At 44.7% G+C, this 25834-nt stretch overlaps 1 protein-coding gene across 6 annotated transcripts in view; it reads right to left on the reverse strand.

The window, feature by feature from the left end:
- The window catches only part of LOC147032905 (dipeptidyl peptidase 4-like), a 162731-nt gene extending 138317 nt beyond the window's left edge, over positions 1-24414 (reverse strand). For 3 of the 6 annotated variants that reach the window (XM_085870929.1, XM_085870931.1, XM_085870926.1), the window contains exons 1-2: positions 24379-24414; positions 9610-9700 (exon numbers count right to left, since the gene is read on the reverse strand). In XM_085870929.1, the coding sequence (XP_085727055.1) occupies positions 9610-9700; positions 24379-24399 (112 nt within the window). In that variant the 5' untranslated portion in view covers positions 24400-24414. Of the gene's footprint in view, positions 1-9609; positions 9701-14858; positions 14955-21578; positions 21611-21669; positions 21789-24378 lie in introns of those variants that run through there. The other 3 variants (XM_085870927.1, XM_085870932.1, XM_085870928.1) reach the window with 3 other exon arrangements.
- Between the last annotated feature and the right edge of the window lie 1420 nt (positions 24415-25834).

Below are 25834 nucleotides of genomic sequence, written 5' to 3' on the forward strand. Positions count from 1 at the left end.
GGGCAGAGGGTGGTGGACTCTTGACAGAGGAGTCCGAAGTGTGCCAGTGACTTTGAGCGGCTGTACCAGGCTGATCCACCAGCTGTGGAGTTGGATGTCAGGGGTGTGACAATCCCGATTGCTGACACTCCAATCAACTGTGGTCCACCTTCATTTGTGGAAACACAGGCTGTGGTGAACCGGTTGAAATGGGATAAAGCTCCTGGGATCTGTGGCATCCATGCTGAACTTCTCAAGGCTGGTGGAAATGCTGTACTCGTGTCGTTGCATGCAGTTTTGTGCTCTGCCTGGAACACAGGCATCATCCCAACTGACTGGAAGCGGGGCCTTGTTGTCCCTCTCTGGGAAGGGAAGGGTGACCGCCAAGACTGCAACAACCACCGAGGAGTGACGCTGCTCTCAGTGCCGGGCAAAGACTTTGCTCGGATAATTCTTGATAGGGTTCACCACCATCTGCTTGAGCACCAGCGTCCAGAGCAGTCAGGCTTTACACCAAAGAGGTCAATGATTGACTGTATCCTTGCTCTCCGGGTCCTCACCGAATGCAGACGAGAGTTTCGGCAGGGGCTGCTTGCAGCCTATGTTGATCTCTGTAAAGCGTTTGATTCAGTGAATTGGGATGCCCTCTGGAGGATTCTTGGCCTTCGTGGGGTGCCACCAAAACAGATCGATCTGATGTCTGAACTCTACTCTGGTACTGAGAGTGCTGCGAGATGTCGTGGTACAATCTCTGACTTATTTCCAGTCCTTACTGGAGTTCGCCAGGGGTGTGTACTGGCCCACACACTTTTCAGCATTTGTATGGACTGAATTCTGGGGAGGATGTTGGAGAGTTCAAGCTACGATGCAACGTTTAGGAATGTCAAGAAATCTGACCTTTATTTTACAGATGATGCAGTCATCTTTGCGGGGACTCTGGATATCCTTTTGGGGGCCCTCGAGATTCTAAATGAAGAGTTGGAGCCGCTGGGATTATGGGTTTCCTGGGTCAAAACTTAGATCCAGGCTTTCCCTGACATATTGGATGCTGCAATTCTGTCTGTACTTGTTTGTGGTGAGGATGTTGAGGTCACGGAGAGATTCAGTTACCTTGGCAGTGATATTTACGTCTCTGCTGGCTGTGAACCAGAGGTCAACAGACGTCTTGGTCGGGCCTAGGAAGTCATGGATTCACTGGATCATGGGGTGTGGTGTTGCTAGTACCTGTGCACGAGGACGAAAGTCCAAGTCTTCAGGTCCTTGTTGCTTCCAGTCTTGCTCTGTGGATGTGAGACTTGGACTGTCACCAGAGATCTCAGATGGAGATTTAATTCCTTTGGTACCAGGTCTCTTCAGAGAATCCTTTGCTATCGCTGGCCAGACTTTGTGTCCAGCAAGCGGTTGCTAAGAGAGACTCAAATGAGATTTGTTACCTGTATTGTCCGTGAGCGCCAGCTGCGGCTGTATGGACATGTGGCTCATTTTTCTGACACTGATCCTGCTCAACAGATTATCTCAGCGAGGGAGCCTCGTGAGTGGAGGAGGCCAATGGCCCGATCACATGCCTCGTGGTTGCAGCAGGTTGCTCAGCATATCAAGGAGATGGGGATTGGCCAGGCATGTGCCTGGGGGATGACCAGAGGGATTCCCCTGGAGTACCGGCAGAAAGTGGACGCAGTGACGCATTGTTCCAGCGCATGCTCCCTGATCTGAGCACTAGATGCCCTTTGACCTCAAAATCAATAGGCTTCTCAGTTGAGATTCCTTTTTTTTTTTCCTTTTTTTTTTGACTGGCTTTGGAGACCAGGTTGGAAATGTGGCTTTCCCAGGAAAAGATCATGGCAGATAGTGAGACCCAGAATCTTGAAAGAAAGGACTTCTTCCAGACGATTGTTGAGAAAGTGGATTGGGGAGTTTCCAAACATACCTTTCGGAGAGACATAGTGAGAGTGTGAGATTTGCCGTATTGAAAGACATGTTCCACGTGTTGCACCAGTTTGTGATTTTATCCAGATCTGCAGTGAGCAAAGAAGTTGCTGCTTGCCGGTCTGAGGGATGACAGATGGTACGGCAGAGGGTGGAGTAACCAGAAAAGTGATTAGGAGGATTTTCCAGAGAGTCGTAGAGATCTTTGATGAAAACCAGAAAAAGAACAGGGCCCAGAATGCTCCCTTGAGGAACTCCAGCCTGCACAGGAAGAGGGGATGAAAGAACTCCATTTCGGGCCACACGTTGACTGGGACAGGAGAGGAAATCTGCAAGCCATAAGTGGAGATGGCATTGCATTCTACAACTTGGTAAAGTTTCATGACAATCGGTTTAGAATTGTAACTTGTTGGCGAATGACAAACAGACAAACAGACAGAATGAAAAGTTACTCATGGAGTGACAACTTGGCGAAACAGAACGGCACTCCGTGGAGAACATTCCTCCACCAGGCTGAATAGTTTACATTTTGTATGCCACTGATAGGTCAAATCTGATTCTGGACCTAACCAAAATCGAATCGGCTTCTTCTTGTCACCCAACCGACTCTTCCACCTCATTTTGTCACAAGTCATCCACAACTTTTAGAGATAACATGCTCTTCATAGTTTTTGGCCACAAGTCATCCACAACTTTTAACAAAATCGACTGACCATCTCTCAATGGTGTGAAGAATCACCTGAAAATTTTTCGAATCCTTCACCAAAATCGAAACAATTAGTTCTTGTCACACACCAAACCTGCCCACCAAATTCCCTCCGAATCCGTCCTCAAGTTTTTGAGATATCATGCAATGTCATTTTTAGCCCCATCTCTCAATGTTGAAGAATCAGTTAAAAAGTAAATAATTCTTGGGTGCAGATCTGGATTCATATCTTCACCGAAATTGAATCAGTTCTTCCAAGTCGCACTCCCTACCAGTGCACCAAGTTTTGTGTGAATCCATCCATAACCTTTTGAGATGTGCTAGATATCATTTTTATCCCAATCTCGCAATGATGAAGAATCACTTATAATTCTCAGATCCGGATCCGAATTCGGATTTAGCATTGCTGTCCTTGGCCAGTCAACTACACACTCAAAAAAATTCAAAACGATTGCTTGAAAACTGTGGTTGTCTCTCTCGCTGTCTCTGTCTCTCACATACAGATTCATCCCATCTCACCTTCAATTATCCTACCCTTCTTCCTGCCAATGGTACACTGAATCTTGTGGTGAGGCAGTTGCTCTGAAACAACTTGCTTTCTCTTCATGGAAGGCAAATCCGACTGAAGACAATCTCAGTGCTTTCCAAAAAGTCCACAACAAGTGTGTGTCCATTTTCAGGGGAGCAGGACAACAACATATATCCAACCTCAAGAATGAATTTTCAAACTTTTTGCCCTCCTCTAAAACCTGGTGGTGCCTTGTCAAGTCTGTCTCTGGTGTACGCTCCCCCTTCTATCCCTTCCCTCACTTAAAGTGGCACCACAGCCAACTCTGCTTGTGAGAAGGCTGAATCCCTCAATTGCCTCCAAGTCTTGTGTCACAAACCCCTCACTCTCAGTAACTATCCTCCCCTTTCGTACTCAACTGTTCCTGGACTCTGTGTCTTTTGCACCTGAGAAGGTGGAGAAGGTTCTTTTAACCCTCGACTCTGTTTGCAACTGGACCAGACAGCATTAGCTCACATGTCCATAAAACCAGCTCTGCTGTTCTTGCGCTTCCTCTCTCTGCCATTTTCACCCTGTCATTTGCAATAGGTCATCTTCTATCTGCCTTGATATCCACCAACATCACTGCACCATTTTAAAAAGGTGCAAAAACTGATCCCCTTCACTACAGACCTAACAGCTTACTTTCAATCATCAGCAAGGTCATGGAATCCAAAATTGCAGTTAATATGATATATTTCCTCTTCTCCAACAACCTCATCTCAAATCATCAATTTGGTTTCAGATCTGGTCACCTCACCTTAAACATGCTGCTTCAACTCACCCGACAATGGATGGAGGCTCTCAATGTCAGACATGAGATCAGGGCTGCCTGTCTGGACATACACTACATGGTCAAAAGTATGTGGACACCTGCTCGTCCAACATCTCATTCCAAAATCATGGCCATTAACATTGAGTCCCCCCCCCCTTGCTGCTATAACAGCCTCCACTCTTCTGGGAAAGCTTTCCACGAGATGCTGCAACATTCCTGTGGGGATTTTCTTCCATTCAGCCACAAGAGAAAAAGTGAGGTCAGCCACTGATGTTGGGCGATTAGGTCTGGCTTGCAGTTAGCATTCCAATTCATCCCAAAGGTGTTTGATGGGGTTGAAGTCAGGGTTCTGTGCAGGCCAGTCAAATTCTTCCACATCGATATCGACAAACTATTTCTGTATGGACCTCGCTTTGTGCATGAGGGCATTGCCATGCTGAAACAGGAAAGGGCCTTCCCTAAACTGTTGCCACAAAGTTGGAAGCACAGAATCGTCGAGAATGCCATTGTATGCTGTAGCGTTAAGACTTCCCTTCACTGGAACTAAGGAGCCTCACCTGAACCATGAAAAACAGCCCCACACCATTATTCCTCCTTCACCTAACTTTACATTTGTCACTATGCATTCGGACAGGTAATGTTCTCCTGGCATCCGCCAAATCCAGGTTCATCTGTTGGACTGCCAGATGGTGAAGCGTGATTCATCACTCCAGAGAACACGTTTCCACTTTTCCAAAGTCCAATGGCGGTGAGCTTCACACCTCTTTAGCTGACGCTTGGCATTGCGCATAGTGATCTTAGGCTTGTGTGCGACTGCTCCGCCGTGGAAACCCATTTCATTAAGCTCTCAACAAACAGTGTTTGTGCTAACGTTGTTTCCGGAGTCAGTTTGGAACTCGGTAGTGAGTGTTACAACCGACCACAGACCATTTTTCCACGCTACGTGCTTCAGCACTCAGCGGTCCCGTTCTGTGAGCTTGTGTGGCCTAACACTTCATGGCTCAGCTGTTGTTGCTCTTAGATGTTTCCATTTCACAATAACAGCACTTACAGTTGACCGTAGCAGCTCCAGCGGGGCAGAAATTTGATGAACTGACTTGTTGGAAAGGTGGCATCCTGTGATGGTGCCACGTTGAAGGTCACTGAGCTTTTCAGTATGGCCCATTTCAACTGCCAATGTTTGTCTATGGAGATTGCATGGCTGTGTGCTTGATTTTATACACCTGTCAGAAATGGATGCGGCTGAAATAGCCGAATCCACTAATTTGAAGGAGTGTCCACATATTTTGGCTATGTAGTGCATCTCATGCATTTGATACAGTATGGCATTCTGCCTCACTCCCCAACCTCTCCGCCTATGGCATCCCAGGCCAACTCCACACATTGCTAACTGACTTCCTCTCCTCTCACAGCCGATTGTGACACTCAACAGAATCCTTTCATCTCCTCTCCCTGTCAAGGCTGGAATGCCCCAAGGCAGTGTTCTGGGCCCAGTCCTATTCCTGATCTTCATCAACAATCTCTCTGACTCACTGGGAAATCCTCTATATCTGTTTGCTGATGACTTTACCCTTTGCCGTGACATCCCTCATCCTTCAGACAGGCGGGCTGCAGCCTCTTCCCTCTCTTCAGACGTTGGAAAAAAATAAATCGCAAACTGCTCAAACACTTTGAATGTCTTTCAATCCTGGAAAATTTCACACTCTCACTATCTCTCTCCGAAAGGACCATCTGACAAACCTCCTCCCCATCTATTTTCTTAACAATCCTCTTCAGGAGGTTCATTCACTCAAACTCCAGGGTCTCACACAATTTCGATGAAACTTGACCACAACCGATATCACCCGTGATGTACCAAGGTTTATTCATGGCATTAAAAAAAAATCCATAGGTATTTACTTTCTTCTCCGTTATATATTTTGTGGGTTATCCATGCTTTCCAGTGGTTGCCTGGTTATCTTATCCAGCCGCTACCAGGTGAGCACCCAGGGGTACTGCTCCTATGTTTAATATCTCTGTGAGGTTCTTTGTCATCATTCCTGTAGGTCCAGCCATCACTGGTACAACTTTGGCATTCTTCAAGTTCCAGGATCTTCTCACTTCATTCTTGAGGTCTTGGTATTTGGTCATTTTCTTGATTTCTGCATCGTTTAGTCCAAAATTGACTGATATAAACACCCCAATCAGCAATGTCTTCTTCTCTTTTTATTGTACCTAATTATGATATCTAGTCACCATGCTTTGTTTTCGATGTTCACGCCCGATGGGATCATTAGTTTGTATGTGAGCGGTTGGTACTTCCATGTTTTCAGTGATTACTTTTTTTCTGGAGCTGGGCCATCAAAGTTTTTGCAGATGTGCCAGCGGATTACATTATAAACTATGTTGTGTCATCGTATGTACAGCTGTTCTCACATGAGTTTGTTTTGTGTGTGTGTTTGGTCAGTAAGCAGCATATAACCCCACCTCATCTTTCTCTCTTTTGTTTTTTCATATATACATACACATATATACATATATATATATATATATATATATATATATATATATATATATATATATATATATATATATATATATATATATATATATATCTTCTTCTTCTTTCGGCTGATCCCGTTAGGGGTCGCCACAGCGGATCATCCATATGATCTGCATAGTGATTTGGCACATGTTTTACGCCGGATGCCCTTCCTGACGCAACCCTGGTCGCCTCTTACGACACAGGGATATGGTACACCTATTTTAACCGGGGTATACACCGGCCCAGTATACTGGTACTCATTTCGCCGACCTCGGAAGGATGACAGGCTGTCAACCCCCTGGTGTATTAATTCAGTGGCCCAACGGGGCTTGAACTCAGGACCTTTTGGATCCCAAGCCGCTGCCCTAACCACTACGCCAACACCAGGCTCATACATACATATATATATATATATATATATATATATATATATATATATATATATATATATATATATATATATATATATATATATACATACATTCAAATATACTGTTTCGAATTTTGGTCCGCCCGGCCACGTAACTCAAATCGCGACCGCGTCGCTCACCGAACAGACAACTCAGTCGTGACCCTCCTTGGAACTACTGCCAGGAGCTAGTCACGGGTGGGTCTTTCGACCCCACCACAAATGTGCCATTCGGCCACCCGCGCAGGATAGGGTTGTTCACCAAACTCGACCTACCTAAGTACCTGTGCGGGTAGTTAACCGGGCGATCATACCTCGCCGCTGGCCAGCCTAGGACACGAACCGCTTAAGCCATCCGTTCCGTGCTTCAGTGATAAGGAGCTGTGTTATCGCCGGCTCCGACGGACGTGATTATTTACCGGGTGCTTACACCCCTCAACCAATTCCTTCCGTGATGCAAGATGGAACTTTCAAACAAAGGAAAGGACGCAACGAAACGGGGAACAGTTCAACAAGCACATTTATTGCACACGGATACATTTATTATACAAGCACATAGGCAGTCAGGAATGCAAAACACTAACATGCACGTATACAGAACAAAAGCAAAGCAAAAGGTGCTACGACGGTCTATGAGCAATTATGTACAGTCACTTATACGGTTTTACTTACGGGACTCGGCGCCACAACACAAATTCAAAGAAAAAGCAAGAAAAGACCCCCTCATAGACAAGGGAGTCAGACTGGGCCCGTGGGCCTAATGCGCGTGGAACCTGGATGAGCGGCCAGGTCCACGAGACCGAAGGGTCTTACCCGCGCCCTCGTGTCGCGATGGCGGGCAAGCCGCGATGTCAGCGTAGCTGTGCCTGGCTTCGTGCCCCTGACGTGGCCGGTGAGCTCTCTCCGGCGCTCCCCGTCTGCCTTTCCCGTCGGCTTCGAGCTACGTCTCCCGACTTGACTGCCCCGCCGATACTGCACTCGACTTGACTGCCCCGTCTCCCGATTCTCCAGACTGCCGACACCGACACACTGCAGACTTGACTGCCCCGTCTCCCACTTCTCCCGACTGCCACTCCACCGACTCCAAACTTGACTGCCGCGACTGACACACTTGACTCCCGACGCACTGCTGCTGCCACTTCACTGCTCCCACTTTTCTGCCGCGACCGACACACTTGACTGCCGACACTGCTGCTGCCACTCCACTGCTCCCACTTTTCTGCCACTCTCCGCACTCGACTTGACTGCCACACTGCTGCTGCCACTCCACTGCCGACGCTCCACTGCTCCCACTTTTCTGCAGCAAGCTGTGTTGTGCTCACGCTTATATAGGCCGAGGGAGGAGCGTATATGCAAATTTCTGGATCACAGCAGGTTCGGAGGCGGGGCTACGCCACCTGATGCTCAGCCATTGGATTGAAGAAAAGGGGGCGTGAAGCATTCCTGATCCGCTTTTCGAGGCAAAAGGAACGCATTCACAGCCCATGGCCCGATGTGTGGTAGAAAGGCGGAGGAGGTGGGAGTTTGCTGCGGTGGTTTTGGAAGGGTGTTGGTGGTGGCGATTTGGTTGCTGGCGGGCGTCGTTTGAGAATGGTGGTGAAGCGATGTTTGCGGGGTGGAGTTGTTGAGGCAAAGAGGCGAAGGTGGTGGTGGTTTGGTGTAGTTTGGGGGCGTTGTTGGTGGTGGCGATTTGGTTGTTGGGGGATGATTTGTCCAAAATAATGATAGAGATAAGAAAAACGGCTATCTCAAAGGATCGCAGCCCGGTGAACACGGAAATTACCTCTAAACAACGGTGGGGAAATCTAACTACACAATTACTTATCGTCATAACTGATCTAAGGACCCTTTATGGTGTATTGCGAATTTCCACAGCCATAACAATACTATCCCTGTGTCGTAAGAGGCGACCAGGGTTGCGTCATTAGGGGTATCTGGCGTAAAACCTATGCCAAATCAGTATGCGGATCATAACGGATGATCCGCTATGGCGACCCCTAACGGGAGTAGCCGAAAGCAGAACAACAACATATATATATATATATATATATATATATATATATATATATATATATATATATATATATATATATATATATATATATATATATATATATATATATAGTGTGTGTGTTCATTACACATCAATTCCATCACCGCCTCAAACTTTTGTAGTCCTGATTCAGGTGAGGCACTTTCTGATCACCTACAATCTTACATGAATTCAATCACAGTGTACCACATGAACACATGACTGCACTGTGCGATGAAGAATTTCATTTTTGCACATGAATGCAATATTCTATCAAGTGATATTTCCATTTTATACCCAGTTCTTACTTTGTTTCCATAATTATTTCCAATGGACAATGCGACCCCACATTGCGAAGGAGTACATAGACACCCTACACATGCATAATCTACTAAGTCCATTTGACTTTGCACGACTTAAATGAACCATCAATCAAATAAACAAATTTTTTTTAAAATATATTTTATACATATTTTTTATTTGATGTTTTTTTTGTTCTATTTTTAATTTTAGATATTTTTTTTATAATTTTAATATTTTTTAATTTTATATTTTTAACGCCAAAATATTTTGACGGATTCCCCACTCACTCTACTGTGCCCCCTAAAAACCAATGAAAACAAACAGACGTCAAAATATGCATCACTTTGACCCAACTTGCAGAGAGAAAATAAAGAGCAGAGTTCTCGGTGAAAATTAGAACCTTCATACCGACAGGTGGAAGCAGAGCGAGGGGCAGTACGATCGCGAGCACACCGACGATGCAGACGATGAGGCCGAGACATAGAGTTTTGCCTGACTTCTGCTCGCACACACAACAGTATTTTTTTTTTAATGTTAAATCTGTTCCTCACCACAATATTATTGAAATCACTGACTGAACAGTAACTGTCATTCTTAAAGAATTACATTAACATTTAAAAACTTGATCAATTTTCTGACTGCTCAGATCAACAGATAAGCTCCATTCTTCAATGGAGGTTTTAACCCTTTCAGGAATGAACCTCTCCAAACTGTGGGTTCACATTCTCAGCCATTGGTACGCATCAGTAGATACATGTCCTCAGCTGAATCCAACACAGTAAGTGAACACGACAATACAACCTCATCATTTAAACTTTCTACTTGTAGCATTTAGCTTTCCATAGAGGTTCGCGTATTCGCCTCTGAGCAGTGCAGCCCACGTTTGAATCCCAATACAGGTATAAGCTGCCATCATGGTGTGTTTCACAGGCAGGGTGTCAGATGGACGTTAAACTGGGCTCCTGTCTAGCACTATTAGTTGGTGGACATTAAGATCCCACCGTGTCTGCAAGGATTAGGCGAGCTGTGGGTCCTTCACCCTGGCCAGATTCCAAATAAATCCCTTCTTCGAATAACCACTGGGAAGGCAATGGCAAACCAACCCAGCATATCCCTCGTCAAGGAAACTGCTTTGGCATCAGCACAATGAATGCTCTGAAAAAAATAAAAAGTCTCATCCCATCTCAGGAGTTTCATGTACTGTCCAGCAGTGTGAACCACTCTTTGGCTTTTTTCACAAGATCTTGGCTATTCGTTGTTCACATTGATGTCTTGGTTTTCCATAGGTTTTCTTGGTGTATAGGTTTTCTATTATCCGGTGTGTACCCTGGTCAGAATAGGTACACCGTATCCCTGCGTGTCGTAAAAGGCGACTAAAAGGGTTGGCGTCAGGAAGGGCATCCGGCCATAAAAACATCGCCTCAAAAGGAAACCATGATGAGTACAACTGATGGGCAGGGTACAGCCCGAAGTACCGCGTGGGGGTCCTCACCCCCTCTCGTTAAAACTCAAGGTGGGGAACCCAATCGAAGCAAGGGAGGAAATTTTTCCATTTATGATGACCAATCGTCTGATGCCCCACGTGGAGATCGGTTTCTGAGGTTTGGTACATGGAATGTAGGGACAATGACAGGGAGATCTGGAGAAGTGGTTGAAACATTGGTCAGAAGAAGAGTGGTCATATGTTGTGTGCAGGAGACACGGTGGAAGGGAAGTGGTGTGAGAATGGTGAAGGGAAGGCAGGGGCAGAGGTATAAGTTTATGTGGCAAGGGTGCCCGGAAGGCGTGCATGGTGTTGGTGTCATGTTTTCTGAGGAGTGTGTAGACAGTGTAGTGAGTGTGACGAGAGTGAGTGAAAGGTTGATGATGGTGAGAATCGTGATCGGAAATCTCTTGGTGAACGTCATCTCGGGATATGCCCCGCAGGTCGGTCGAAGCGATGAAGAGAAGAACATGTTCTGGTGTGCGATGGAGAAGTTGATGGAAAATGTGAAAGATGAGGAAGTTGTTGTGGTTGGAGGAGACTTGAATGGACATGTGGGAAGGAGTCCAGACGGTTTTGAGGGAGTCCATGGGGGTTATGGATATGGTGTGAGAAATGGAGAAGGTGAAAGGATCTTGGAGTTTGCTGATGGAGCTGATTTGTTGCTCTGTAATACTCAATTCCAGAAAGCGAATAATAAGCTCATTACATACACGTCAGGTGGGTTGACAACAACCATTGACTACCTGATGGTGCGTCAGCAAGATAGGGGAAACCTCCGGGACACAAAGGTGATCCCAGGGGAGGAGACTGTTTCACAGCACCACCTGGTTGTCTGCGATATAAGGGTGAAAGGTGCGCGGAGAATTCGGCGGGTGAAGTACCAACCGAGGATGAAGGTGTGGAGGTTGAAAGAGGCGACAGTGAAGGAAGCATTAAGAGAGAGGCTGAGTATGGTTGAAGATGATGTGGTTGAGCGTCAATGAAAGATAGTCTATTGGGAGCCATTGGTGAGGTATGTGGATGGACAAAAGGACCACCGAGGCACTCGGAAACATGGTGGTGGGATGATGAAGTTGGAAAGACGATTGAAGAGAAGAGGAACAAGTTCAAGGAATGGCAAAAGGCAAAGGATACGGTGGAAGAAGAAGAGGCTGCACATGAAAGTTATAAGGAAGCCAAGAAGGCTGCAAAGAAAGAGGTTGCAAAGGCGCAGGAGGCCCATAGGAAAATGTTTGGAGAACGCTTGGATTCGGAGGAGGGTAAGAGAGCGGTATTCAGGATTGCAAAGCAGATAGCGAGAGAGAGATTTGATGTGATGGGGGTGAGTTGCTTGAAGGATGAAGTGGGACAAATTGTTGTGGATTCAGATGGAATTAAAGGAAGATGGAAGAGATATATGGAAAGGCTGTTGAATGTAGAAAATGAATGGGATAGCAACATCGAGAGTAACCCAGTTTTAGGACCAGCAGAGAAGATAACTGAGAAGGAAGTTGAGGAAGCTATAAGAGCAATGAAGAGTAGAAAAGCAGGAGGGCCGACGGGAGTTGTGGGAGATATGTTGAAGGCAGTGGGAAGTTGGGGTGTGAAGAGAATGACAGAGATCTGTAATCTGGTGGTGAAAGAAGGCCGCATTCCAGTGGATTGGGAACTGAGTACCCTCGTCCCTCTGTACAAGGGGAAAGGTGACCCTCTGGACTGTGGCTCCTATAGAGCAATAAAGTTATTGGAGCATGGAATGAAGGTATTGGAAAGGGTGTTGGAGAAGAGGATAAGGAAGAAGGTAAAGATTGACGAAATGCAGTTTGGATTTATGCCAGGAAGAGGAATGACAGATGCAATTTTTATTGTAAGGCAGTTGCAGGAGAAGTACATGGAGAAGAGGAAGAAGTTGTTTTTTGGGTTTGTTGATCTGGAGAAAGCATTTGATAGGGTTCCACGCGAAGTAATGGCATGGGCATTGAGGAAGTTAGGAGTGGAGGAATGGTTGATCAGAGTAGTGATGGCCATGTACGAGAGAGCACGCACAGCTGTAAGGACGAAGGATGGGAACAGCGGTGAGTTTGAGGTGAGGGTAGGAGTGCACCAGGGGTCGGTACTAAGTCCTCTTCTATTTGTCGTTGTGATGGAGGTGCTGGCTCGGAGGGTAAAGGAGGGTTTACCGTGGGAGCTGCTGTATGCAGATGATCTGGTGTTGATTGCAGAGAGTATGGATGGACTGAAGGAGAAGATGAACAAGTGGAAGGAATGTATGGAGGCAAAAGGTTTCAAGGTGAATATCGGAAAGACGAAGGTGATGGCAAGTGGTAAAGCATGTGGTGAGGTGGAAAGGACTGGGAAGTGGCCGTGTGCTGTGTGCAGGAAGGGTGTCGGAGTGAACTCCATTCAGTGTACAATGTGTGCTGAATGGGTTCATCGAAAATGTAGTGGGGTGAGAGGGTCGTTAACCAGTGTGGCAGGTACATTCAAATGTAAGGTGTGCATCGAGGGAGCAGCAGATGAAGGAATTGTTGAGTTGGATCTTGGAGATGGTGTGAAGCTGGAAGGGGTGAAAACATTTAGCTATCTCGGAGACATTCTGAATGGAGAAGGTGGATCAGACTCTTCGACGGTTGCTAGAGTGAGATGTGCATGGAAGAAGTTTCGGGAACTGAGTGGCGTGCTGACGAAGAGGGGAGTGTCGTTGAAGCTGAAGGGAAAGGTGTATGCTACATGTGTGAGGAGTACGATGATTTATGGGAGTGAGACATGGGTACTGAACATGGAGCAGCAACAAAGGCTGGAAAGGGTGGAAATGCGAATGGTTCGGTGGATGTGTGGAGTATCGTTGAGAGAGAGGAAGACAAATGATGACTTGCGGAAGATGATGGGAATAGAGTCTGTGATGGATGTTGTGAAGAGAAACAGGTTGAGATGGTTGGGTCATGTGTTGAGGAAGGATGAAAGTGACTGGGTGAGAGGAGTGTTGGAAATGAGTGTAGTCGGAAGTAGAGGACGGGGAAGACCGAGAAAAACTTGGCTAAATGTGGTGGAAGAGGAAATGTGGGCAAGGGGATTAAGAAGGGGAGATGCAGAAAACAGGGTAAAGTGGAGAAGATCGTCATGGGGCCCGCAAGGCTAACCCCCGCTTTAGCGAGGAAAATGGCCTTTAAATGCTTGTGTGTGTGTGTGTGTGTGTGTGTGTGTGTGTGTGTGTGTGTGTGTGTGTGTGTGTGTGTGTGTGTGTGTGTGTGTGTGTGTGTGTGTGTGTGTGTGTGTGTGTGTGTGTGTGTGTGTGTGTGTGTGTGTGTGTGTGTATATAGGTTTTCTATTATCATCGCTTTTCTGAAACCTTGTGAATTCTTGGCTTTTTTTTTTTCCCCTCATCGGCTCACCTTGGCATTTATGAAAATGAGGAGTGGTCACACTGCTGTCCAGTATTATGATATATTCACAGTCTTAATTGCACATTCCATAAAATATAACAATACCTGTACTCACTGAGTAGTAAATCATGCACACTTTAACTCACAGATTGCATGTACATCACCTGGCACGTTCATTGTACTATTTATTTCTGTATTGTATGATAACCATTGTATTATTAACAGTGAATCGAGCAGTTTATTCAAAATACAGAAACTCTCAGGTTAACGGATTTCCCATGTGCTCCACTGTGCCGCCCCAGCAAGCAACAAATATTATTTTAAAAATGTGTGTAAAAAAACACACACACACACACACACACACACACACACACACACACACACACACACACACACACACACACACACCCGAAGACTTTCTCCGAAATGCTTGGAATGACTCATATCCAGTGAATGTTCGCGCAAATGCTACATTTAAACGCCTTGGAATTTTTAGAACCTTTGTGTTTCCTTTGATCATTTACAGCGACATAGGGTGCGCCAAGTACAAGTAACTGCACGTGTATACAGTACATATACATATATATATATATATATATATATATATATATATATATATATATATATATATATATATATATATATATATATATATATATATATATATATATATATATATATGATGCTTCAAGCGGCTGCAGCTCGTCTGGCCATTACTCTTGCATGTTATCATGTATATTGCATGTTATATAATCGCAGGAACAGGGAGGGCATGGTCAGGGAGGTAAAGGCTTGCACAGACAACTTACCGGCCTCATCCCTCCAGCAAATCTCACGTCTCACTGATTTTGCCTGTGCATCATTTGCGTGACACATCCTTCCTTCTGCAAACTCGCTCCACCCTTCGCTCCGCCCCTCGCTCTGCCCATCGCCTTTCTCACTTGCACCTCCACTTTACTAACTCGAAGGGCACTTAGTAGAGCGCAAACCTCCGCCACGTAATGCCACATCCACGAGAACATATGTGGGCCCATTAAATTTTTTGAGATATCGCGCTATATATCGTTTTTGGCCCGATCTCTCAATGGTGAAGAATCACATTAAAAATTTAATAATTCTAGTAGTCGTATCCGGATCCTGATCTTGACCAAAATCGAAATAGTTCGCCCTTGTTGCACACCAAACCTGCCCACAAAATTTCATCCGGATCCGTCTGCAGCTTTTTGAGATATCCTGCACACAACAAACAGACAAGCCAGTAGGAGGTCATGGGTCACCGAGCATCCGATGACCTTTGACCCCTGATCTGAGTTGACCTAGTACTAAGTACTTACGAAATTGCAATGGAATCGGTTAACCCATTTATGAGCAAGGGGGCTTTGAATGGTCATTTTGCCTTTACAATGCACTCATTGACCTTTGACCCCTGACTTAGCCGAGATAGGTCAACAGGTACTGAAGCAAAGTTGTAGTACTCATCGAGTACTCTGTACCTATGAACTTTCATTCGTATCGGTTAATCCGTGTATGACCAAGGGTGCCTTGAATGGTAATTTCGCCCAAAAAATGCATGTATTGACCTTTGACCCCTGACCTACTCGAGATAGGTCATTATGCAAATGAGCAAAGTTGTAGTACTCATTACGTTCCATAAGCATGTAAAGATTCATTCGATTCGGTTCAACCGTCTTGGAGCTAGTGCAATTTGAATTTTCAGCGGGAATGCTCAATGGCCCTCGGACACCCAAGTTGAGAGGGTTACCATTTGGAAACTATAAGATATCGAAAAAAATGGATGTCATATAGCAGAGAGAGAATCACCTTAAGATTATGCATACCAAATCTCATTGAGTTCCATCTACTGATAACTACTCCGTATCAATTTGAATTAAAAGTACCGAAAATGCGGTTTGATATCGGAAATCCCCAAAGTTCGAGGGGGTGCTGTGGGTGAACAAAGATATAAATCGAAAATCCGGCTCGATTGTTTGTGTAAAATGTATTCCAGATGATTAGTGTGAATTTTCATGACCATCCGACCATAACCCTAGGAGGAGTAGCATTTGGCGCGAAGGCACCTCCAGCTCTCGCATATTATCAATTTTTGCCCTTTGACCCCTGACCTAAGCAATATCGGTCAATATGTCCTGAGGCAAAGTTGTAGTACTCCTTGCGTACTATGAACGTGCAAAGTTTCATTCCAATCGATGCACTCACCTGGTCGCTAGGGGGCCTTCAATTTTTGCCAATTTCCGGGCATACCCCATTTGTAGGGGGCGCTGCACGTAAACTATTCCATATATCACAAAAATCGTAATATATTTGGTAGAGCATCACCTGTAGATGATGCATGCCAAATTTCATAAGCCTACGTGGGATAATGGCTTTCGGAATTGATTTCGCGTGAACGTACCTATTTTGAAGGTTTTTCGGCTGTTGCTAGGGAACCAAAGCGTCCCTAGCAACCATCACAATTTCCAAAGCACGAGGTCATAAGATGATCCTACCACCCGAGTTTGGTCAAAATCAGCCCACGTTTATTACCAATTATGCTGATGACAAACGAACAAACATCCAAACAAACAGACAGAATTAATGACAATAAGGGTCACCTATTTCGGCGACCCAACAGACAAACAAGCCGGTAGGTGACATGGGTGGTCGCTACATAATTGCATACTAGTCATACAGTTTTTGACGGATAGGGCTGAAAATTTTTGACAAAGAAGTTGATTATAGTGCGCATAAAAGCCTGGAAGCCGATTTTTTTGATTTTCGAAAAAAATCAACTTTTTTTTTAGGATTTTTTTCAAAAATTTCAAAGTCCCGTTGCTAAGTAACGGTGCTCAAAAGCATACAACGAGATTGTGGTATGAACCTACCTGTTAAGTTTCATCAAAATCGGTTGACTTCTCTGGCCTCCAGAGCTGTCCATTACATACAGACAAGCCGGTAGGCGACATGGATGGTCGCTACATAATTGCATACTAGTCATACAGTTTTTGACGGATCGGGCTGAATTTTTTTGACAAAGAGGTTGATTATAGTGCACATAAAAGCCTGGAAGCCAATTTTTGATTTTCGAAAAAATAAGTTTATGATTTTTCAAATATTTCTAAGTCCTGTTGCTAGGCAACAGTAATGTCCATAGCAACGGTACTCAAAAGCATAGAACTCGATCCTAGTGTGAACCTACCTGTCAAGTTTCATCAAAATCGGTTGACTCCTCTGGCCTCCAGAGTTTGCCATTACATACAAACAGACAGACATACATACAGACGGACGGACAAAGTGAAAATAAGGGTACTCTAGCGACTACCCAACAGACGGAAAAATTGATAATAAGGGTAGTCTAGCGCCCACCAAAAAGGGGTGAAACATAACCTCCACCTTCGGTGGAGGATGTAATGATGACGACCATAAGTCTGCAACTTTTGACTCCACCAATTACCAACATTGAAGCACTTTCTAATACTCCAACCTCCTAAATCGTAGTTGTGATCTATCATCAGATTATTTTCTTAAAATTCGATCAGTTTCTGCATTTTCCACTTTATTTCTCAACGTTTTCCCTTTAACCCCCTCCCATCTGCATTTCCCTCATTCGTGTTGCTCCTACATTTCTATTTAATGAAGAAATGGCCTCATGAAGGAACTGAACAACAGAGGGCAGCAGTTTTACAGGTTGACAGAGGCTCAATGTGGAACAGGGAAAGAAAAACATGACATGAGTGGCACAAATGAAAGGGGTAAGGAAGGAAAACTGGGAAGGGGAAGTGGTGAACAAGTTGGGAAATTAGTAGAAGTTGTGGGTGTCGGAAAAAGCATGAGGTGACGATGGGCAGCATGCTTGAGAGACTGGAGGGAGGCGTACAGAGCAACAAACCCAGGGAATCCGTTCTGTCAAAGAGAAATTAGAGGGGTGAAGGAATGGTCATAAGCGTTCAGGTTATAACTGGGCAGTGTAACTGGGTATGGTGTTGTGTAAGAACACATTCGACATGGCTAGGCTGGAGAAATATGGAGGAACGAGGCCAAAGAAAACCTGAGACCACCAACCTATCTCCACTGAGCAAGAAGCAGACCTTGGGATTCAACTTTGCTGATTCTGCTGTTAAGAAGCAAGTCTAAAGACATCTACTTAACTTTTTTTTTTAACACATTGCATGCAGATACAAGGTGTGCATTTGTCAGTCGTGCACATGTAACCAGCGGAACCATCCATCCATCCAGTGGGACCATACTCTGTGCGGAGCGTTGGTGCTGCCTAAGCAGTCTCCTTGGCTATTGGGCACAATCCTGGACGGGTCGCCACTCCGACACAGTATACCAGCAAGCTGGTACTCAGTTTACCGACCTCGGAAGGATGACAGGCCGAGTTAACCCCACCTGGTATTAATTCAACAGCTGAGTGGGATTTGAACTCAGGATCCTCGGATCCCAAGCCCACCTCCCGGACCATTAAGCCAGTACCAGGCATAGCCTAACAACACAGTCTTTAACACATTTGAATGACATGAACATGTCCTTAGAGAACAGTGTATGCCATTCTTGTGATAGTGCATCTGTTACTGTCCGGGAGAGTCGGGACGTCCGGAGGAGGATAAAGCAAGGAGCATCAAAATGTTTTTTAAACACTTTAATTGTAACGGACTTTGTGTTAACGTCATGCTTGTTGACTGTAAAAAAAATCTGTGAGGCCAACCCAGATGTATTTGGTCTCCTGGATAGATTGGGTGTTTCCTCATCCATGCACACAAAGCTCATTAGACTTTTGTACATTACAGAGTACGAAGCAATAAAGGCAATGAAGAACACGATGCCTATCATGGTCTACACAGCAAGGGAGATATCGCAAAAGGGAGTCATGGCAAAAGGGACAGTTAAGCAGCGAATTTTTTGTTGTTGTTTATTTTACACCAAGTCAATACATTTCACTTTTCACTTTGCCTTAATGTGTCGGATAGCACATTTGGAACTATGTAGTTTTGTCATAACTCGTCCACATTTTATTTAAATGTTATGCTATACACTTGTATACTTGGTGTTGACTTAATGGTTAGGGTGGTGGACTTTGGATCCTAGGGTCCCGAGTTCAAATCCTGCTCATCTGTTGAATTAGTACCAGGTGGGGTTAACTCGACCTGTCATCCTTCTGAGGTCGGAAAAATGAGTGCCAACATGCTGGTATACCGAGTCGGAGTGGTGACCCATCCAGGATTGTGCCCAATAGCTAAGGAGACTGCTTAAACAGCACCAACGCTCTGCACAGAGTATGGTCCCAATCTCCTATACTCGTGTGGATTGGCATGACGTGCAACTCACCACACGTCGCTGCAGGGGCAGAGGCATCATTGAGCATGCCTGCTTCCTCCAGGAGTGAGAGAAGGGGAGAATTGTGGTTGTAGGTGAGTGGGGGGCATGGAGGAATGGTGGAGTGGAGATGGGGTGGATGGGGCTGGGGGGGGGGGGTATGGCAGGGGAGGTCGGCCAAATATATTTTGTGCTCTGACTGAATATATACTGTAAATCAGAAGGCAGAACCCAGCACTTATAGAAAAAAAAATGATGCACACATCATTTCGAGAGTCCTGCATTGTACACAAGATGCTAATGGAGTACGAGTTTAAACAAATCAATTATAAGCCTGTACAATAGTACAAGTATGCTCCACAAAGTCTGCTCGTTTCCTTGACTTTGATACCATAAAACAAAGACTGATCACGATGAAGATGTTGAGGAGGATCTCATCCTGGAACTTCCTTTGGCTCAAAAAAGTTTTTAAAAACTACAACTCTGGTAGTGTGTGATGTTATCAACATTCCACAGCTTCTCTACAAATGAGATTCCCTGCACTGCTTAGGGTTCTATAATTTGTAGTCACTTTGCCTGAGACCAACACAATGTACAAGAAGCCATTTCCATCCCTCGGAAGGACTAAGATAATTTTGGGATCCACCAGGTATGACACAGCGAGAAGACCTGTCCTCCGTATCCTTAGAAACCATCATTTCAGTATGCGAAGGACAAGATCGAAAAATCGATCTATTTGTCTGTTTTCATGTTTCTGTATTTTAAGCAAAATATTATAATCACTGTTGATTGAATACATGGTTCAGCATTGTTCTTTGACCACTCTCTCTCTCTCTCTCTCTCTCTCTCTCACAGTCTTGTGATAAACAATAGCGTGTGGATGTTGTCGCATCGATGGCCACCACCCAAAAGTATATACAGTATTCACAAGAGACACGACATGCTGGAGCTAACGTACCATGACTTACCAGCACTAGACCAATTTATTTGAGCAACAGCGATTGCATGACATGTCGTCGTTCAATCCCATACTATCTAAACACACGAGGTTAATTTAATCAAGAGATTAATAAATTAATCCCTCCAAGGGTTAGCCAAGAGTTACTGGACCTCTTGAGAACTTGCTGAGACTCGATCTTACGACAACCGCGCACATTGTTCACTTTTCTTGATAAGTCTGGTGTTGGCTTAAGATCTTTGTGTCTTGAGTCAGCCCCTGTCGTTCTGGTAGAATAACACAAAGTGGGTTGAGTCAGTCTGCCATCCTTCTGCAGTTGGCAAAATGAGTACCAGTTTCCTGGAAACGGTGGGCACTGCGTGAGTAGCACAGCCGCTCTTCCAGAAAAATGATGCAACCAAGCAGCCCCAGGCTGCAAATGAAGCAACGACTTTTCATGGCAGGATTTTGCATTTTACTCTTTTTTTTGTATCCATGATCGACGCTTGTGGAAGAGATAGAGCACAATGGAAGGGAACAAAATGGAAAGGCGAAAACACCAACAGCAGAGTAGAAGTGAAAGTGACATCAAGGGGAAGAAGAGAAGGACACATGGGGGTGAACAAGCTGCACACAAGCTGAATGAAACACAGCAAGAAGAGGAAGGGGAAAGTGGGGATGAAACAGAAAAGGAACAAACAACCGACAACTAACAAACGGAAAGAGGTGAGGGGGACGGGAGAAAATCACAATAACCTGGGAAAAGGGAGTGCTTTTGGAAAAGGGGTCATTTGGAGGTAGAAGGGATGGTGAGTATGGATGGGGGACCTGAGTTGGGAGTGAACAGCTGTCTTGAAGCCCTGGAGGGATTAATGGGACTGAAAAGGTTGGGGAAACTGGTTCCACAGGTGAGAATAAAGATGAACAAATGAGTGGAGGTGAGCAGTAAGTCTGGATTTCAGGAATTTAACAAGAAGAGGGCTACTGGCACACCATGTACACCCTGCAGATACCTGGGAGTAACAAAGCCAAGAGAGGGCAGAGGGTGCAAGAACAAAAAGGAGGCGGCAGAGTAAAATATAGAGAAAGAACAACCAACCTGTCTGCGACGCGAAAGTGAACTCCCTTGTTAAACTTACACAAAAAGGATGTTTATTTTTCACTTTCTCGAAGACAGAATACCAATGTACAGAAACGAGCAAAGCAACTCCTATTTTATTCATACGCGCGGCGTACCTTACAAAACAAATCCCCTGTGAGATCCCAATGAACGACTTACCTGGTATGAAAATGTTCATCAAGCTTGGCCACAAAGATGCCATGATGTAAAATGATCAAATCACCAACAAAACGAACTCAGGAAAACTCACCAATCCCATAACGTTTGGTGAAGTGCTGCTGTGCCAGAACCTGGTCGTCCCAGTATGTTATGCAAATTTCCTTCGCTGAAGCATTCTGGGCGTTGCGTGTGTAACTTTGGACACAACAACAGTTGATAACACTTTTTGACATGGTAAACTTACAGGATAACTCATAGATAATTTGGACTTTCATCAGTTTCACAATGCGATGTTGTGCAGCAAAAGTGCATTCTTTTAAGAATGATGCCAAAGGCCGTGGGGGGCGGGGGGCTCTCTCTGGCTGCTGGAAACCATACTTGCTACATCGAGAAAGCAGAATCCTTATTATTTGACGAGCAATGAAGTGAAACCGTGTCAGCTATTTGGAGAGTTTTGTTAGCTATATTTGGAGGGTAGAGTGAAGCTGATTTGTTGAAGATAAAACCAGTCTATGTTTTCATAAATTTCGCTTTGATCTTGCTCTCATGAACCAAGCACATATGTGATGCGGACTTGAGATTCATTCATTGCTGTGTTAATGAGATCGAGATACCAACCCAGGATGAGAGGTCACGAATGGAAGTTTTTAAAGCAGAGGAGCAGGACTAAACATCATAAAAAAGGATTCTTTAGTTCAAAGATCATCACCGATTGGAAGAGTCTTCACCCACAGCACGTATGTCGAGACCCCAACAGTGAGGCCTTTAAAGACTCTTTTAGATCATCACTGGAAATGCAAGGAGAGGAGCTTGCACTGTCTCTCCCACATACCCCATCAAAGGTGTCAATTTCACAAAGAACGGAAGAATCTACAGGATCAACAATCTTCTGATTCCGCATATATTTCTGTAAAAGTTGTTTTTTTCAAAGTTCAAAGTTCAAATTACTCACGCCCATCCCACGTCATTTCGAATGACCCGCCATTCGAAACGGTTTGAACTTTGAATTCCGTTCCCATTTACACTTTCAGGTACAGTACTTTATTATAAGGTAATGACATCATGAAATTGAACCTAATTGTGAGTAGTGAGTGCCTACAGCACCAAGTCTACCTAATCCCAGACTCCCAGTTCGATGCACACATGTATGCGGGCATTCTTTCGAAGTTCCCCTTGTGAACCCCAAAAGGGGCACATACATCATTGCTACGCAAAATACTGGGAGTTCGGAGAGATGTGGGTACACAGGTGTAGCCATTATACGAACAGCCTTGCAGAATTCACTTCTCCACATTGTATTAATGTACACGAGAACTAACGAGAATCTCAGCACACAACTCCCTTTCATTTGAATGGCAAATGCATGTTGGCATCCTAACCCAGCAGATGCTGGTTGCATCATTTCTGGGAGTATGACTGTGCCGTTGATGCAGTCCTCCTAGTGGATTGGAGCAATAATTTGTAATTTGTTCAGCCGACTCTTCGTCAATAACACCGTGGGATCTCTTATATCCATCAACTAATGCTGGCAGGTGAGACGCCCAGTTTAACATCCATTGGAGGGAGGGAACACGCATGAACTCCATGTATGACACAAAGGCCTTGTCAACTGAATCATCTTGGATGTCGGTACGTGACAGTGCATCGGCGATGTGCATTTGAGAACCTGGCTTTTAGATGATGTTTATACAGAGTCCTGTACTTGTATTATATATATATATATATATATATATATATATATATATATATATATATATATATATATATATATATATATATATATATATATATATATCTTGTTGTGGCTGGGGGCCGGGTGAGAAGACCACTCACAAAGGAAGCAATCTCGGGTTCCCACCAGACTCTCCGGAATCGCAGGCCGTCGCGCACGGATAATTCCGTGACTCGGCGGTTCGCTAAGGCCTAGGTCACATTTGCCACGGCGGCTGTGGGGTCGCCAAAATCTACGGCCACTAGCAATTATACGGCGGCCACAGTATCTCCACGGTCACACAATGTAGCAGTCACATATGTTTTTATTTTTCGGGGAGTTGCACGGCGTATTTATAAATTGTGGAGACCGAAAACGTGGGGTTGCCGTACGGTCTGATTTGATGTCACACAGTGACCTTAGGGCGTTCCTGCGGCGGTCATATAATTTTCAAGGCAGATGCAAGGTGCCCGCAAGGCGACCGCATGGGGACCGCAGGGGGGCCCTAAGGCGAACGTGCGGCCAGACAGACGGTAACGAATGGGTTAATTTTTATTATTTTTTTTACCATTTTTTTTTTCCGGCTTGTCGAATTGCTACGGCGAACGTAGAAATGAAAAAAGTTATAACTCTGCGTTACAATTCCACGGTGACCTTACAGCCTGTAAAATATAGCCATATGGCGTAGGGCCACCCTGAGGCCACCGCAGAAACTCTGCGGCCGCCGCACGTTTCTGTCAATTCAGAGGGCGTACGGCCACCGTAGAGCAAATGTGACTTAGGCCTTAATTGTAAACTTCAACAGGCACACATGACTCAGCAGCATCGACACCTAGGCAGCTGGATGTTGGAGGTCATGGGTCACCGACATCATGTGTGTCCTTAATTGCATGCTGAATTAGTATACCTGCGCTTAAAAGAGTTCTTGTATATTCTTTACGAGTCTGCTGAGACGGCGGTATGTTATCAGTGTCACTCTCAGCTTCTGTGCCAGTATCAGTCTCAGTTTCAGTTTATTATGAGGGAATTTGCCCGATGATATCACTTGCCTACAAGTTTTCACAGAATACCATCTGACATTTGTTTCACCTGAATGGTGTGAGGAATCATAGCTGAGGGTAGTCACGTTTCAGCCTTCTTTTCAGTCGGTCCATCCTGTGAAAAAAAACACAAGTGTAGTAAGGAAACATCAAACTTTTCACGTGAGGGCTGAAAAATGCAACTGTAGAAAAAGTATCAAGAAAAATCAGGCTTGTTCAAATAAGCAATCATTTCTTTGGGGGAATTCCGTGGGTAAGAAGGGCACCTTCTTCACACAAAATCTGAAGCAGTCGCTAGTTGTTTATGGCAAAAGGGCCCACACAAAAGCAAAAATCTGCACCATTCAGAATGGCAAAATTCAAAAAAGGCATCAAGCTGACATATAGGGGGCACGTCCCCTCGGCATGTTTTAGGGTAGGGCGCGTGCCCCCTACCCCTCTGGCATTGCTATTGGTTCTTATTGGTGGGACATAGTGACATGTGACCGAGTTATATAACCTTGGTTGAGCTCTGAAAACAATCAAACCAGTCCTGAACAGAAGACCAACAGTGAGGCTTACCAATAATTAATCTGCAGCATCTGTGCCTTCCTTTTCCTTGACATGTTGCACAAAAAGTTGCATCAACCTCATCATGTGTAGTATTTCCTGCCCCACTATGAATCGTTCATCGATAACAGCTGAACAAAACTCATGGTATGATGTTTCATATGGTGCAGCCCTCTGTACACTCCAACATGACGTAAACACACAATGTAAGTGATGAGAACCAGGGTTTTTAACCATTTGAAGACGGTTAATTAAGAGAGACAAGACAGTGAGATGGAGACGAGTCCAGCAAACATGACTTAAGTTCATTGATCAATAGGATGACAATGAATATAATTAATGAATATAGGAACAAAGAAATTCATATGTCACCCATTTCCCAGTATATCAGTGTTGCGTGCAGAAGTGCATCATCCATCTGCAAATGGTCAAAGAGCCCTATTTATAAAATCAATATGCAAGTATTGGTCTTCAACAATTTTTGAGGTGTTACTGACCTTGCCTTTTGTTTGCTGAGAAAACGTGTATAATCTTTACGGCAGGAATGGTGATACCTCGCCTCAATGCTTACACAATCTCGATCCTGAGTTTGAAGCAAGATATTTTTGCCAACACTGTCATTCTTCAATTGAGCAGCTGAAATCAAATGACCTGAAAAAGGATGAAAAAATGGATAGCTGAGTCAAAGACAAAAAATGATCCAAAATCTGGATACAATATATACATATACAGCAATCCACTTTCGCTGCATGTCACGAAGAGTAAAAACAATGAGATACTTCAAGAAAGTAAATAATAAATATGTGGTAACATACCTGCTGTTTGAGTTTCAGCTTGGTACAATCAATCTTTGACCCTCTTCCCACCAAGTATCGATCTTGAGGATTGCAAGTGATGCACATGGCTGGTCGGACATTGGGTCGGGAGCTGGAAGTATGTCCAGTAATAGTTGATGC

Source organism: Eptatretus burgeri, chromosome 2, assembly GCF_056783735.1.
Source record: "Eptatretus burgeri isolate ZD-2024b chromosome 2, Ebu_testis_v1, whole genome shotgun sequence".
In the NCBI taxonomy this organism is placed as follows: domain Eukaryota; kingdom Metazoa; phylum Chordata; class Myxini; order Myxiniformes; family Myxinidae; genus Eptatretus; species Eptatretus burgeri.